Here is a 16,265-nt window from a genome sequence, read left to right on the forward strand (position 1 = left end):
GTAAATATAAAAGCTAAAATGGTGTTGTTGTGACAACACCATAAGTATATAAAATTGAAACTGGAAACTCCTGGGAGGTTGCAGGCAACCCGGGTTTGCAGTTCAATTAGAATACTTTTCGTCTAAGTCGCAATCCGTAGAATAACCAGGATATGCGCCTACCCCTCGGACCATTCAACTGCTTAGCAGAATCATGTCGCGAGGTTTAATATACGTAGTATATTTGTAGGATTCTGAACAACGATCTCCATCCTAAATTCTTTCCTTCAAGAAAACAAAATAAGGATTGGAGATCGACCACCTTCGTTCTCTATTAAAGAGAGTGAAGTAGAAGTCTTCCTCGAGGAAAGCTTCAATGGTGAACAGAATACTAAGACGATAGTTCCAGCCAAACTGGATATTCCCGTCCGTTCTTCTCTATTCCATGTTGGTCGCCTACTGTGAGATAGTCTTCTTTCAGCAGCAGTCTTCTTCCTAATGCTAGAAATTCCAGGAATTCGAGCATAGGCGAGGTTCACCCGATTATCGTGTAACATATCGGGGATTCTCGTCTCGCTCACTTTGGACCGTGGTCTCGCCTAAGTGTTTGGAGATCGTAAGAAACTCTAAACACTCTGAATGCGCTAGAACTTCCGTAGAATTCTAAGCAGTCTGCGAAACCCCCACCGAATTCGTCAAACGATATCGGCTGGTGGTCCTCTCGATTCCCGTAGAAATCGAGAATGGGGCAGGATCCCTCCTCAACGACCGGGGCTTACGTCAGGTAGGGGACCCGAAGGTCCCCCCTGGTAGCGCAGTCCCCAACGTGGGATCCTACAGAGAAATCTCTGTAGGATCCTTCCCCTTTCCCTCGTAGCCGTAAGGAGAGAGGGAATGGGGGAGGAATTGGATACTCGCTCGCCTTCCCAGTGGAACTAGCAGTTGGAGAAGAGTAGGAGCAGCCATCGCCTTGCGGCGATGGCCTCTCAGAGTCTGGGAAAAACGTATCGTCAGGAGAAAACGTTTTTTCCCGAGGAGGGTTACGAACTCTCACTGTAGGTAAGGGTCTGCCGCCACTGTGAACGTCGTCTGGGTGGGGCTGATCGACACCTGACAGGAGAGAGCCGATACCGTCCTCCGACTCATTCCAGTCCTCGTCCGAGGTCGAAACCTCTCAGGAGGACCGAAGGAGTATTTAAATACGGTGTCCGAAGACACTAGAAACGCCGCTGTCGCAGTAGAGGAGGTGGAAGTAGCTTGATCGACCGGCCAGAACTGAGAGAGCCTTCTTGTCCGAGACGAGAGACTCTGGTTCAAGACAGAATCGGTAAGCTCCGATCGCGGCATACCCACCGTCGGTTTGGGTTCCCTCTCGGGGCCCCAAAACGACTCGAGCAGAGACATGGGCTCTGCTGGTGGGAGCGGCGATCCTTCCCCCCGGTCGTTGTGCTGACGAATCAGTGCAATAACCTGGGTAAAGTTACTCTGAATCTCGGAAGTTACAGCGTCTTGAGGAGTAGACCGTCCAGTCCCTCCAACAAGAGCAGCTCCCAGGACCCTCCTCCTTCAAGAGAGGACCAGCAACAGATCCCTGACGGTTGCCTCCAATCACTTGCGCGTACGTCCTGGTTGGTCCTAAGACAAACCTGGCACGTGCGGCGTTCGTGACGGGATCGTGAGCGGCGCATCTCTCACGATCACTCCTATATACCTAGCTCTTCCTGGCGTATGCCGAGGGGAAGTTGAAGGTATCGGAGAGACAGAACTGACGCTACCCCCTCTCCCCCTGACGGTCGCCTCCAATCACTTGCGCGTACGTCCTGGTTGGTCCTAAGACCATACGTGGCACGTGCGGCGTCGGTGACTGGGATCGTGAGCGGCGCACCTCTCACGATCACTCCTAGCTACCTCGCTCTTCCCGGTTTAGCCCGAGGAAGTTGAAGGTAGTGGATGAGACAGACCTGACGCTCCCCCCTCCCCCCCCGCTCGCTGGCAGGACCAGCGTACGTGGCCTGGGGCTGCAAGCCGATCACCAACCCACGGTGGGGATCGATCTGCAGGCCTGGCCGTGCCGCTCACCTGTGGCGAGCGGCTCGACTGAGCACGTCGACCCCGGTCCCGTGCGTCAGACGAGCTGCTGCTGGTCACCGTATCCGCCTGGTCCCTGTGGGAGCGCGGTCAGGTGACCTGCAGAGCTCGCTTTCGCCGTGAGACCGGTGAGCGTCCTCGCGGCACGTCAAACCGCTGGTACCAGCCGAGGCTGGTACCTTCGGTCGAGGGGACCTGGGGGACCTCTTCCCAGCCTCAACCCGTGGCCGGTCAGAGACCGTCCACGTCCACCCACCCAGGTACCGGCTGGTCGCTGAGAGAGCGGCCGCTGGCCTGGCGAGAGTCACCTGAGCGGCTCTCGACAGTCTTCTGCTCCGTGCCTCGGTCATGACGCTGAGCGAACTCAGGCGTCTTAACTTTGGCTGCACGGTCACCCGAAGGAGATCGTACACTCGGAACTTCTCCGCGGACGAGAAACCGAGCCGGTACCTGGCTTAGCAGCAGAGCTGCCCAAGACCAGGCGAGGGTGTACCAGCGGTAGCCAGCACACCCTGGTCCCCGTCTCTTCTTCTTCTCAGAAGGGGAGACGGCCCCGTTCCCGAAGGAACAGGAGGACCAGCAGAAGAACCCCCCCGTCACACCGGAATGTGACGAGCCCTTCGAAGTTCCCGAAGGAGTCTTCTTAGGGGGAATAACAAAACCCCGGTTACCAGCTGGTCGCTGCGAGAGCGGCGCTGGCCTGGCGAGAGTCACCTGAGCGGTTCTCGCCAGCCTTCTGCTCCGTGCCGTGGTCTTGGCGCCGAGAGCGAACTCTGGCGCCGAAACTTTGGCTGCACGGTCTCCGAGGGAGAGCGTACACTCGGGATCTCCCGCGAACGAGAGACCGAGCCGGAACCTGGCGTAGCGGCATCGCCGCTAGCACCAGGCGAGGAAGTACCAGAGCTAACCGATACTCCTCTGGTCCCCGTCTATCTCTTCCTTACGGAAGGTAGACGGGCCCCGCTCCCGAAGGAGCGGAGGACCAGCAGAAGGACCCCCCGTCCCACCGAGGTGGGACGGCCCTTAGAAGTTCCCGAAGGAGACTTCTTAGGGGGGGAGGCAGCCTTCTTCTTCTTCGGCTTATGGGCCTTAGAAGTCGAAGGGGAAGAGGCAGCAACAGACGAAGATGACACCTTCCTCTTCTTCGTCAGCTCACGCAGGACAGTCGTCAGGTCCTCCATCCAGGCCGGAGTCGGGCCTATTGCCGAGCAACACGGCCCGACTGCACTGTCCGGAAGGACCTGGGACTGGGGAAGACACACCTGGGCAGGACCAGCATGGACAGAGGCGCAGGAACCAGGAGCGACAGGAACAGCAACCAGCTCAGGAGCGGCAGGAACAGCGGCAGCGGTAAACACAGAAGGGACAGCCAAGCCAGTAGCGGGAACACATCAGCGACAGGTACGGCAGGCCCAGCCATCGCCTCGTAGAATCATCGGCAGCCAGCGTGGTACTGGCGGCCGGTCCAGGGGCGAGCTGCTGGAACAGCGGAAGTCTGGGCAGGCAACACGAAGAAAACACAGGCGGCGGCGGCATACCCCTCCTCGGTACGGCGGCGACCGGCCCTAGAAGCGGCAGACGGCGTCACCGACACAGCATGGGGAGTGTAGACCAGCGTGGGGGGAAGCAGCATAAGCGGCCGTTGAAGGTTGTAGTGGAGACCACTCCAAGGTCACCGCCCCAGACCTCGCTAGACTCTGCAGCAGATCGTGGATGCTAGGCACGCCCTGCAGCCGCAGTGGTCCATACCTGTCCAAGGTCGTCTCCCACGGCTGTAGCACCTGCGGTAGTTTCACAGAACAGATTAGTAAGAGGGGTTCCCTCACGCACGGGGGGGGGGGGGAGACATGCCCCCACCCCGAACGGAAGGAAGACCCCAAAAACAAAATACGAGGAAGCTGAGCGGGGGGGCAGGAAAGAAGACGAAGAATCGGATACCAAGGGAGTCGCGGGAGAGCTTTCCGACGACTTCCTGGCAGACCTTCGCTTCCCCTACCCCCGCACAGCAGTGAAAAGTAATATGAAAATGAAACAGAATACTGCACTTGCGATTCACTTCATAGAACTTATGCTATTTTCACTTTCACAGCAATAAATCGTAAGGATTAATTCCCGGGTAAGAGCGGAAATTGATCCAAAATTAAATTTGATGCAATTAATAAATGAAAATGAAAAGAAAACTGCATTGCGAATCCACTTTCATTGCATTCTATTCATACAAAATAAGAGGGCTCTTGCCGAGCGCAATCAAGCTCTCGGCAACGAAACGCACAGGGGGGCAAAAATATAATGAAAAAGAGTACTTACATCTTTCAATTACACCACTTTCGCCCAAAATACATGACTTCCGGCGTGAGTGCGCCCGCCCTCGGCACCGAGACATAAATTCAAGGTTTTTCAATTCATGAAAGAGCGGAAATCGCCGTCTCCTACGGCGATAGCTCCATGTTGATTCATAAATTAAGTAATGAAATGAAAACAGTGTAACTTACAGTTTCATTTTCAAGTCAAACCAAACCATAGTAGAAACACAATATAAACAAAGCAATACGACATGAGAAGCGGGCAGAGCAAGATGAGACACGTCCTTCACACCCGCGGCCGAAAGCAAAAGTGATTCTCACCTCTCGGGCGCGCGACGCGCAGCGCGACGACTCGGACAAGCAGTTAAACTACCGTTCTCCCCTTGTTCGAAGCCTTACGACCGTCCCAGCTGCGCTAGTTACCTTCCCTATTGTTAAAGGACCCGAGGGGTTGTATTACGTATCGGAACAACTTGCTTCTCTTGCGCCCAAAGCAACAACTCCCTCGCTGTCGTAAAAGGGCAGAAAGGAGAATGAATGAGTTCCCCCTTGCTTCCTGATTATATGCTAGGGCTGTCGTGTTGTCTGAATTGACCTGAATGATCGACCTCCAAATATCTGTTCTTGAAAGTGCAAGAGAGCTAGGTGAATGGCTTTCAGTTCCTTTTTGTTTATGTGCCAGGAAACTGAGCTCCTTCCCAGGTTCCCGACACTTACTTGCGATCCAACGTTGATCCCCACCCCCACCCTACGTCCGATGCGTCTGACAAACAACGCTCGGAGAGGGCTCTTTATGTGCAATGATATTCCTTGACCGAGTTTCTTCGGGTCTAACCACCACCCGAAGATCTTGTTTGACCTTGTCCGTTATCCTGAATGACTCTTCGAGGGTCCTTGGGAACTTTGATCCCAGTTCTCCTTCAGATAATACTGAAGGGGTCTTAGGTGCAGTCTCCCTAGGGAAACGAACTGCTCCAACGAGGAAATGGTTCCCAGCAAACTCATCCACTCCCTCGCGGAACAATGTTCTTTCCCTAGAAATCCCGACACCTTTGTAAGGCAGCGTTCTATTCTCTCTGTTGACGGAGACGCTAGAAAACCCCGAGAATCCATCGAATCCCCAGATAACTATGTTCTCTGGGATCCAGCTGGGACTTCTCGAGGTTGACTAGGAGTCCCAATGACTGCGTCATCTTTAATGTTATCGAAAGGTCCTCCAGACAACTGTTGCTTCGACTTTGCTCGTATTAGCCAGTCGTCCAATACATCGAGATTCTGATCCCCTCTAAATGTAACCAATGAGCCACATTCCTTAGGATACCCGTGAAGACTTGCGGGGCCGTCGAAAGTCCGAAGCAAAGCGCTCGAAATTGAAACGCTCTTCCCTGTGACATGAATCTTAGGTATTTCCTTGATGCCGGATGAATTGGCACATTGAAATATGCATCTTGAAGTCCAGGGATACCATCTCCAGTCCCCTGGACGAAGAGCAGAAAGTACAGAGGAAGAGGGTCTCCATCGAGAACTTCTTCTTGATCACAAAGACGTTCAACCACACTTACGTCCAGAACCGGCCTCCACCCGCCAGAGGCTTTTGGTACCAGGAATAGACGTTGTAGAAACCTGGTGAATGGAGATCTTGACCGGTTCTATTGCCCTTTTCTGCAACATAAGTTTCTACTGCTTGCAGGAGAGCTTGACTCTTGACAGGATCGTTGTATCTCGCTGTTAACTCCCTTGGAGTTCTTGTTAAGGGAGGATATTCCCTGAAGGGGATGAGGTATCCTCTCTCGAGGATCGAGAGGGTCCAGCTGTCCGCCCCTCTCTTCGCCCAGACTCTGGCAAATTTCGACAGTCTGGCGCTACCGCTATCTGGAGGACTTCTTCTTCATTTTGCCTTCCCTGCAGGCTCCTGGAAGGTCTTCCCTCTGGTATCCGGTCTTCTCTACCTCTAAAATGGGGTTCTTTGAGGAGGAAGAGGCTCCTCGAAAGGGCTGCTGAAGAGGTGTTTTTATCCTTCTTTTGAAAAGGAACGCAGGCTTGAACCTCCTCTTTGCTGACTGTGTCAGTAAATCCTGTGTGGCTTTTCCAGCTAATGATTTTGCTACATCCCTCACCGTGTCCTGTGGGAAAAGGTGGGTTCGAAAGCGGCGAATATAGCAAGGCCGACCTCTGTGAGAGGAGGCTACTGACTTTGGACAGGAAGACCCATACACTGCTCTCTTTTCAAAACTCCCGATCCAAAAAGCAGCAGCCACTTCACCGAACCGTCCATCCACCGCTCTGTCCAGACACGATAACACACTCGATAATTCTTCCATCGTGGACAAATTCGGGATCGTGGGCTCTCTTCGCAAGGGCTCCCCAAAGCCCAGTCCAAAATTAAATACCTCGAGCGTCCTAAAGAGTCCTTTAGTAGATGGTCCAGTTCACACATCCCCCAAGTAGCTTTTGCTGATAGTAAAGCGCGCCTCCTTGAAGAATCTACTAAGGAGCGTAATCTGCGTCTGCGATGAAGGCAGTCTAAGCCCATAGGTTCCTGGGTATCGTACCATCTTCCAGGTTTACCCGTCAACTTTGAAGGAGGGCATGAAAAAACAGTCTTGCCCGCCTCTCTTTTATTCTTAAGCCACTCTCCAAATCCTTTTGAACGCTTTTTTCATACTAAGGGCTGGTACGCATTTTTACAAATGAGGATGCCTTGGAGACTTCGTGCTCGATAGCAAAGATCCTGGAGAGGGCGGATCCGCTGGTTGAAGCTTATCTCCGAACTCCTGCAACAACAACAAGGACAATCTCTTATAATCAGAGGACTACTACATCCACAGGTAATTCTTCATCCGAGACTTCTTCTAAGTCTCCGGCTGCCGGGGATCCTTTCGGAGAAGAGCGGTTCTTAGTTGTCGAGGGACTTCTGTCAAACGAAGAAGAGAAACGTCGTCCGTGACAAATCCTTGCTACTACAAGGCGCAATCGATTCTTAAACGCACGAGATCTTCTCTCAGGCACCTGTTTCCTACCAGGTGAAGGGCTTCTACTCTCCGAAGAACTCATAAAGTGCGAAGGGGTCTTACTCTGACCTAAGCTCGTACAAGGCGCCTGGCGCCTACTCGACTCCTGACGCCTGCTCGACTCCTGGCGTCTCAAATCCTGGCGCCTACCCAGACTCCTGAGCCTTCTCGAATCCTGAACCTGCCTTATTCCGGCGCCTGCTTGACTCCTGGCGCTTGTCGTGACTCCTTGTAGGCTCTTGACGCCTCTCACAAGACTCCTGGCGTCTGTAAGGCTCTATACGCCTGTAATATTCTTGGCGCCTACTAGGCTCTGTCAACTCTATGTTTCTCACAAGCTCCTGCTTCTTAGGCTCTTGACGCCTATCCTGATCCTCAGAAGAGGAGTCCGACTCCTGACTTCTCCTAAGAGACGTAGCTGACCGCTTGCTCTGCGAGCGGCTACCGCTGGGAACTTTCTTCCTATAGATAGGAGAGGATCGTTTAAAGGAGAACGAGAGTGTCTCTCCGGGACGAGCGCCTGCTAGTGTGAGAAACTTCTCTCCTACCAGGAGAAGACAATTTTGATCTCTTCACTGGAAGGGAGGAGTCTTTCCTTCGAGACGAATCTTATGTAGAGCGCTACCAAGGAGATATTTGCTCCTGTAGATTAAGCAGGAAAAGCTTTGTCGGATCTTGAGGCGCTGGAGACGGTCTTCTCGCCCTCTTACTAGTCGAAGGAAAATCCTCTGGAAATCGCTCTGGGCTTGAATCAAAAGCGTCTCCTTTCGGCGCTACCCACGATCTCTTCAGAGGACGAGACTTCGAAGCAGAGCTCCATCCACGCCTGGACGAGGAGGAGTCCGACGCAGAAAAACACTCTTCCAGGATGCCTTTTCTACGGCTATCCAAGGCAGCCTGGGTCGTTACTTTCAGGGTCTGCCGAAGGACGCCTGATCGTTGGGGATGCTTCACATCCTACCCTGCGGCTTTTGGACAATTCATCCTCCCCTGGTCCCGGGAGTTTGGAAGCGGTCTAGGCCTAGGAGCAATGCGGAGCCGATCAGACGCCCCCTCCACTGCACTGGGGTCACTGTATTCACTGACAACACTTACCTTGTGTTTTTCATGGCTTTAAGCTGCTCCTGAAGCTCCCTGATCGAGGATCTCATTTTTTCCATTTCTAGAAAATGAACCCTTAGATTCAACACAGGGAGAAGGGGCTGAGGTTATGGGGAGAGAAACATCATCTGGTTTGTTAATTTCTGATTCAGGCTCAAAAGAACAGATCTACTCGAGCTTCTAGCTGACGCTTTCCTAGCTCTATCCTTCTCTCTTTTCTTAATATAAGAAGCTAAATCCTTCCATCCTTGCTCCGAAAGCCCTTCACATTCAGTACAAGTTCTATCAACCGCACATTCAGAACCTCTACATTTACTACAAGCGTATGAGGATCTACCTCTGCTTTAAACAACCTAGTTCTGCATTCTTCCCTTGCACAAACCCTAACTTAGGAGTTACTTAACTTCAGCCATCTTAATAGAAAAACCAAATCCAAATCCTAATCCAGTCCAAAAATAAGCGTATGCCAATCCCGAGAATAAACAAGAGTACTTCACCAAATTGAGTCCAACCAATTCTCGGCAAATGAGCAGAATTCCAATCAGGAGAGACCAAACAACAGTTGTTGCCGGCCTCAGCGACAGAGAAAATCTGGCTCAGAAAACGGGAATGGTTGGATTCCGCCACCCAGCGGCGGGAATGGTAGATCACACCTGACCTACCGGTAGCGTGTGCCGCGAGTTTTGAATTCTGTCGGGCACGACGGAGTCTATAGCTAAGTATTTATCTGCCTGGTAAGTCGCATGTATAAAAACTAAATATAAAATAAATGCAGAATACTCACTCGTAATCCTGACTCTTCGTTCTATTCTTGTTTTCTCCCTCCTCCATTGAAGAGTCTTGCATTTTTTTCCACTCGACATGACGAGGTACAGGTGGAGTAGGGAGACGCGCGCCCTTACTGCTGATGGACCCGGCGGCCCCGTGCGCCCTCCGCTGTCGGTTTAGGGGGCGCGCTCCAATACATGACCTTAGTGTGGTACTTTCGGTCACACTCCCTATCCTGCAAAGAGCAACTTTGCAGAGACAGACAGAAGAACCGGGTGTCTCTCCTTTTGCCATTCATATGGCACACCCGGCACCGTTTCTGCCTTCTCCCTTCTAAGGCCTCCAGTATGTGTTCCCCTGGCTGCAGCTGACACGCAGGGGTCCACTACCCGACGAGAAGTGGTGATGGCGGGGCCGGCCGCAGCAAGCAGGGCGTCGTCAGCAGGGGCGGTCGGTCCAGGCAGGGGCGGCGGGCGCAGGGGCGTCGTCAGCAGGGGCGGCGGCAGCAGGGTGGGGCGGCGGCAGCAGGGCGGCGGCAGCAGGGCGGCGGCAGGTCGAGCGAAGTTGGCCCTCCTATCTGCCCTTTTCCTCTAGGGGCAGATCTGCAGCTCGGGGCAGGGGGGGGGGTCAGTTATGGAAGGCCACTCATCGGGATCGAAGTTGATTAGGGCATTCCCGGCTACCTCTAGGAACTGTATGTGGGTCAACTCGGAAGATTGTCACCGCTGGTACCCACAGTACAGTATGTAGGCATTTTGGAGGGCCAACTGAAGGATGTATTTGGAGGAGCTTCTGTGTCCACCTTCTGGTTCTCCTGGCGAAGGATAGTACTGGATGAGCTGATCAAAGAGATCAACTCCTCCCATGTGCCTGTTTGTAGTGGGCCCAATGACAGTAGGGCCGCTCGGTACGAAAACTCCTCAAACACAACTCCGGCCCTGTCGACGTGTCTTCTTCCGCTGTACGATCTCTTCTTGGATGGGTTCATGACTCGTCGTAATCATGGGGACGAGTCGGACACCCTTCCAACAGATGACGAAGGACAGCGCCCTTCCGCCGCCACTCTGTCTCTCCTCTTGCCAGGTGTTGCGGATGACTATCGAACCTCTTGAGGACATTCGGGGCCCCCACGCACCAAAAAAAAAACCGAAGGGTAACCACTGACGTGAACACCTGCTTCATACAGTTCCTCCGGGCCAGGGATACAGAGTTATAATAATTATCCATAAACAGGTGATATCATTGGTTACGGAAACGTCCCACAAGGTCGAATACAGTGTCACGCAGCGTGGAGAAGACCCCGGTATACACTGAAAAGTCCACAACGTATCCAGTGTTGGCCTCGGTAATGAGAAAGAAGTTTCACACCATATTTCTTTGGCTTCTTGGGGTTTATACACTTTTATACTAAGACGTCCTTTGTAAGGCATCATCCCCCTCATCCAAAGACGGTTCTTTCCAGGAATCACGAGATTACTACACCGCTCACGGATATAATCCAAACACTGTACGCACTAAAATGAGGCGATCACTGTTATTCCGGGGTATGGCCCTTCGGTTGAAGGCGTTGAAGTACCTGTCCAACGCCAGGAAATTATCACGGGACATAACGCCAGGCACATTCGGCATACATAAAAAATAATTTCTCCTCCAATATTGCCTGACGTCGACAGCAGGTGTCATACCAAAATAAATGTGGAGCCCCAAAAAATGCGCCATGTCAATGAGGTTGCAACCCCGCCAGTAATACGACAAGGTCGTCCTCAGCTCATACCGGCAGTACCGAGCGTAGTCCACCGTCTCGTGTACCAGGTATTCCAGCAATTCCCGCGTCAGGAAAAGCTGGATGAACCCCAAAAACAGTCAGGGGTACTGGTACGGTCATCCCAGGGGTTTGCCGTGAAGGGGTGGCATGTTTTAGGAGGGGTGGGGTCCTCCGTCCACCCCTCGTCACTCTCCGACGACCGACCTTCACCTTGGCTGGCGCGACAAGCCGACCTTCTACGTGCCCGTGCGCGTGCGGGGCACGATGCACACTACCCCCCCCCCTAATATATGCAGTAAAAATGGGGTTGAACATTATATGCAGTTGATTAATACTCAAGTATGTACAGTATTTTGCCTTTTTGGAGTTATATTTCTTCCGTTGTAACCCTAGAACATGTGTTTTAGGCCTGGAAATATAATTTACTGGGGTGTTTTTGGAGGGCTTGGAACGGATTAGCCATTTTACATGTAAAATGTGTTCCAAGATACGAAAAACTCTTGATACGAAGGCCGTCTCGGAACGGATTAATTTCGTATCTCGAGGTACTACTGTATTACTAATCCTCTTAAACAGACCAATGACAACATTCTCAACTGTAATAGGCCTGGTCCAAAGTTTTGTTCTTAAGTATATCATATCTTTTCAAAAAAGTATTACTATTCACCAAAGATGAATAAGAAAAATACAATTGATTTTTTCTTATAATCAAATTCTCTGATGGTCAATGAAATCCCAGACATTTCAGTCTCTTCAAAAGAGACAAGATAACAGACATCAGCAAGTATACCTGAGCATGTGTTATGATCCCCAAGTCTAGCCAAGATGAAACAGCAAGGTACTGTATTACTGTATACGTAAACCCTGAAGAATCCACACTACTGGGAGGCGAGTGCTGCAAGGATCTTTGCAATGGCTTATTATGCTCTAATCTTTGAATCCTCAGAAGAAAACCCACTATTTTTTCTGATTTCCTTAAGAAGTTATTAATAATTACATACATATAGAAGTAATACAGTAAATATTTGCTTTAAAATAATCATGTATAATTACTGATTAACACCACATTAAATGTGATAGCAGTAAGTCTTTTCTTGGTACTTCGTAAATTATAAATTTAATGCTGATTACTTACAGCATGGAGAGGAAGAGACATGAGTATGCTCTCTATACGAGCATTAGGTGTTGCAAAACCAAACTTGGTCCCTCGATCATACACCAAATTAAATTCTACATAACGACCACGTCTTAAGAGCTGCCAACGTCTTTCTGCCTCGGTCACAGCATCATTCTTATGCTTTTTAACTGAAAAAAGAGAGAAAAAACCTTTAAAAATTGACATACCGTAAACAACTATAAAAACATTCCGCATATCAATGAAGATATACCTGTACAGTAACTGCATAGAATGTATTTCAACAGAGATCTTTCACATTCACACTTGATCCCTTATCCCTTTTATTTGCTGAGAGCAACCAGATTCACTGAACAGCAGCACCAATATGTGGTAAATGTGCCTCGCATTTGAACTTCTTAGTTCCAGAGGTCATTTGTTCCTAACACCATTGGACTGTGGAACTTCAGCCTCCCAGAAGAAGTCGTGCAGCTGGAACTTCAGAAGTTCAAGCGAAGGTGCGTTACATTACTTTCCTAATACTATTCTCCTTGCATTTTAATTCATTTTTTTCTATTTGTTAATTTACTCATTTATTCATTCTTCTTTCTAATGAACACCATATTCTTTGGTATCTTGAATTTCAAGTCAATTGCCCCTGTGGGCATAGGTTTCATCTTCAGAATATAATATAATAATAATAATAATAATAATAATAATAATAATAATAATAATAATAATAATAATAATAATAATAAGAAAACGATCAGGCAAAGATCCTCTGGGACTATGTATCAGAACGGATAGGGTGATACGTGCAAACAGACCAGACGTGACGTTGATTGACAAGGTCAAGAAGAAAGTATCACTCATTGATGTCGCAATACCATGGGACACCAGAGTTGAAGAGAAAGAGAGGAAAAAATTGGATAAGTATCAAGATCTGAAAATAGAAATAAGAAGGATATGGGATATGCCAGTGGAAATCGTACCCATAATCATAGGAGCACTAGGCACGATCCCAAAATCCCTGAAAAGGAATCTAGAAAAACTAGAGGCTGAAGTAGCTCCAGGACTCATGCAGAAGAGTGTGATCCTAGAAACGGCACACATAGTAAGAAGAGTGATGGACTCCTAAGGAGGCAGGATGCAACCCGGAACCCCACACTATAAATACCACCCAGTCGAATTGGAGGACTGTGATAAAGCAAAAAAAAAAAAAAAAAAAAAAAAAAAAAAAAAATAATAATAATAATAATAATAATAATAAAAGTACATGAAGACCCAGAAATATACAGACACAGGAGAATGACAAACAGAACAGAGGCACAACAAAGCAATACATGGACAATACATGAGACAGACTAAAGAACTGGCCAGCAATGAAACATGGCATTGGCTACAAAGGGGAGAGCTCAAGAAGGAAACTGAAGGAATGATAACAGCGGCACAAGATCAGGCCCTAAGAACCAGATAGTATGTTCAAAGAACAATATACGGAAATAACATCTCACCCACATGCAGGAAGTTCAATAAGAAAAACGTGACCATAACCCACATAGCAAGCAAATGTCCTGCACTTGCACAGAACCAGTACAAAAAGAGGCATGATTCAGTGGCAAAAGCCCTCCACTGGAGCCTGTGCTAGAAACACCAGCTACCTTGCAGTAATATGTGGTACGAACACCAACATGAAGGAGTGATAGATCATCTGGGATCTGGGATTAAGGTATCAGAACAGATAGGGTGATACGTGCAAATAGACCAGACATGACGTTGATTGACATAATCAAGAAGAAAGCATCTCTCACTGAAGTCGCAATACCATGGGACACCAGAGTTGAAGAGAAAGAAAGGGAAAAATGGAAAAGTATCAAGACCTGAAAACTGAAATGAGAAGGATATGGGATATGCCAGTGGAAATTGCACCCCTAATCATAGGAACACTAGGCATGATACCTAGATCCCTGAAAAGGAATCTGGAGAAACTAGAGGCTGAAGTAGCTCCAGGATTCATGCAGAAGTGTGTGCTCCTAGAAACAGCACACATAGTAAGTAAAGTGAGGGACTCCTAAGTAGGTAGGATGCAACCCGGAATCCCACACTATAAATACCACCCAGTTGAATTGGAGGACTGTGATAGACCAAAAGAAAAAAATAAATACGTAATGATAATCACTACTGAAAACACAAATATTGTATATGCTGTATTTACAATTTTTGTTTTCTCACTTTTAACTATGTTCAGCTTAGGAAGCGCAAGTTGTGGCTAAAGCGATCATGTAGTATATAGGACTGGTTTATCATCATCAAATAGCTAAATTCACTGGTTTGGTTAACTTCTTAATAACAATACTTGTGTAGTAGTCATCAGGCACTTCTGTTTTTCCTTTATCTGTCTTTCCTGTTGAGTTGGTCAATTTCCCAATGGATCAGTTTCCTTTGTTCTAGGCACCTCCATGGCAGAGCTCCCCATCAATAGGTTTATGTTTTGGTTATGATGCACCTTTGTCTTAAAACAGGACAACATTAGCTGCTGTATTCGTGTTCAGTGTCTTTGGCCAAGTTTGCTGCATGGTGCCCTTTCGAGCAATATAACTTCACAATGCTTCTGCTACATTCTAGAGGTTTTACATGCTACCAAGCTCAATAGTTTCTTTTCAGCCTCCTTTACAGTTAGAAGATTCCTCTTTAGACTGATCTATACCTAGTCCAAAGTTGCCTAAATGTCCAAGCAGAGGGAGTAGCCGAGCAGAAGTGACTTACATGATCCCATGTTACCCAGGAGAAAAGCTCACAAACAGGCTCCATGAACTCTAAAGCAGCAGTAGACTTGTCCGACTAAACCACAAGTCCTCAAATCCAAAGTTTGATCGGCTCTTCTGCCTTTGATATACACCAGTTCATACATAATTTGGTCTTAAGGAATTTGAGCAAGCAGCTCCTCAGATTCCCTCTGCCAACTGGGAATTCTCCTATAGTATTTTATCAAAGAAAACTCATGCTTTCTCATTAATTTCTTTACCAAATTTATGCAGCACAGTAGAAGATAGAAGCAGACATTAGACATAGGCTGTGTATTTTATGAAAGGTGACCTCTCAATTGTTGCTAGTAAAGTATAAAACAGGTGGGGATGTATCTTGAAGTTTATCAGAGAAGTACTGAAAGTAGTCCATTCATCTGCATCAGCAGAAGGCAAGCAATTTTTATTTCATCTGTATCCTTAGGTAAAGCATCCTTATTCTATTTAGTATATTTGTTAAATTACATAGGTAAATTAACTCATTGCTGAAGATGCCATACATTAATATAAGTAACAGAGTTGAATGCCCTAGAATGAGAAGACAAAGTTTAAAAGTTTTCATAAGAAAGCATATCCACAAATATCTTTTTGACCATTCAAGACAGTTTGAAAACAAATCTAAAAGTCTCCCTAAAAAATGGCCTGAGTATGGACCTACTCACAAAGAAAGGCATGGCTTACAGTAAGACATTACATTCAAACAGTGGCCTCCTAATGTAAAATATCTTAGTACATAATGGTAAATAACTAAAAACTTTGGATGTATTGCGACTCCAATGAGAAACAATATATAGAATAGGTAGTCTTTTGCACATACCTTAATAATTACGCACTAAACTAAATACTTTACTGCAAAAACAGAGTAGTAATTCATCAGAATAAAAAGTTGGCAATACTGTCTTGAAAAGCCAGTAAGCATTACTATTAGTGACTTGGATGATATATGAAATTTAAGCTGTCAAGTCAAGCACTACGACACTTTTGGCCATTCAGCACTAAAGACAGAGAAAAGGGAGTTGGGAGTGTTGAACACATCAGTTTTAAAGCAAGACTGAAGAAGGAAACAGGAATAAAATTAAAAGACTAAAAATTGGATACAGTTTGAGCCAAAGGGAAGCAGCAAACACCCTTTAGAGAAAACAATGCCTGTTGTGTACCAAATGAGGTTTCTGATGTTGCTACCTCCCATAGGGAAAATTGATTTAAGATCCATAGTACTTATGTCCAGCCAAGCTCTAGGACACTTTCGACCATTCAGCGCTTAAGGCAGTGAAAAGAGGGAGTTGGAGTGGTTTGACAACAAGAAAAAGAGATTCAGAAAATAAGGAATGT

At 48.1% G+C, this 16,265-nt stretch overlaps 1 protein-coding gene across 4 annotated transcripts in view; it reads right to left on the reverse strand.

Moving 5' to 3' along the window:
• Positions 1–16,265, reverse strand: part of LOC135198779 (oxygen-dependent coproporphyrinogen-III oxidase-like) — an 86,553-nt gene that overhangs the window by 32,924 nt on the left and 37,364 nt on the right. For all 4 annotated transcript variants that reach the window (XR_010310886.1, XR_010310885.1, XM_064226709.1 and 1 more), the window contains one exon: positions 12,151–12,320. Coding sequence is in view for 2 of the 4 variants with exons in the window: in XM_064226709.1 (XP_064082779.1) it covers positions 12,151–12,320 (170 nt within the window). In the remaining 2 variants the exon portion in view is untranslated. The remainder of the gene's footprint in view (positions 1–12,150; positions 12,321–16,265) is intronic.

Source organism: Macrobrachium nipponense, chromosome 22, assembly GCF_015104395.2.
Source record: "Macrobrachium nipponense isolate FS-2020 chromosome 22, ASM1510439v2, whole genome shotgun sequence".
Taxonomy (NCBI): domain Eukaryota; kingdom Metazoa; phylum Arthropoda; class Malacostraca; order Decapoda; family Palaemonidae; genus Macrobrachium; species Macrobrachium nipponense.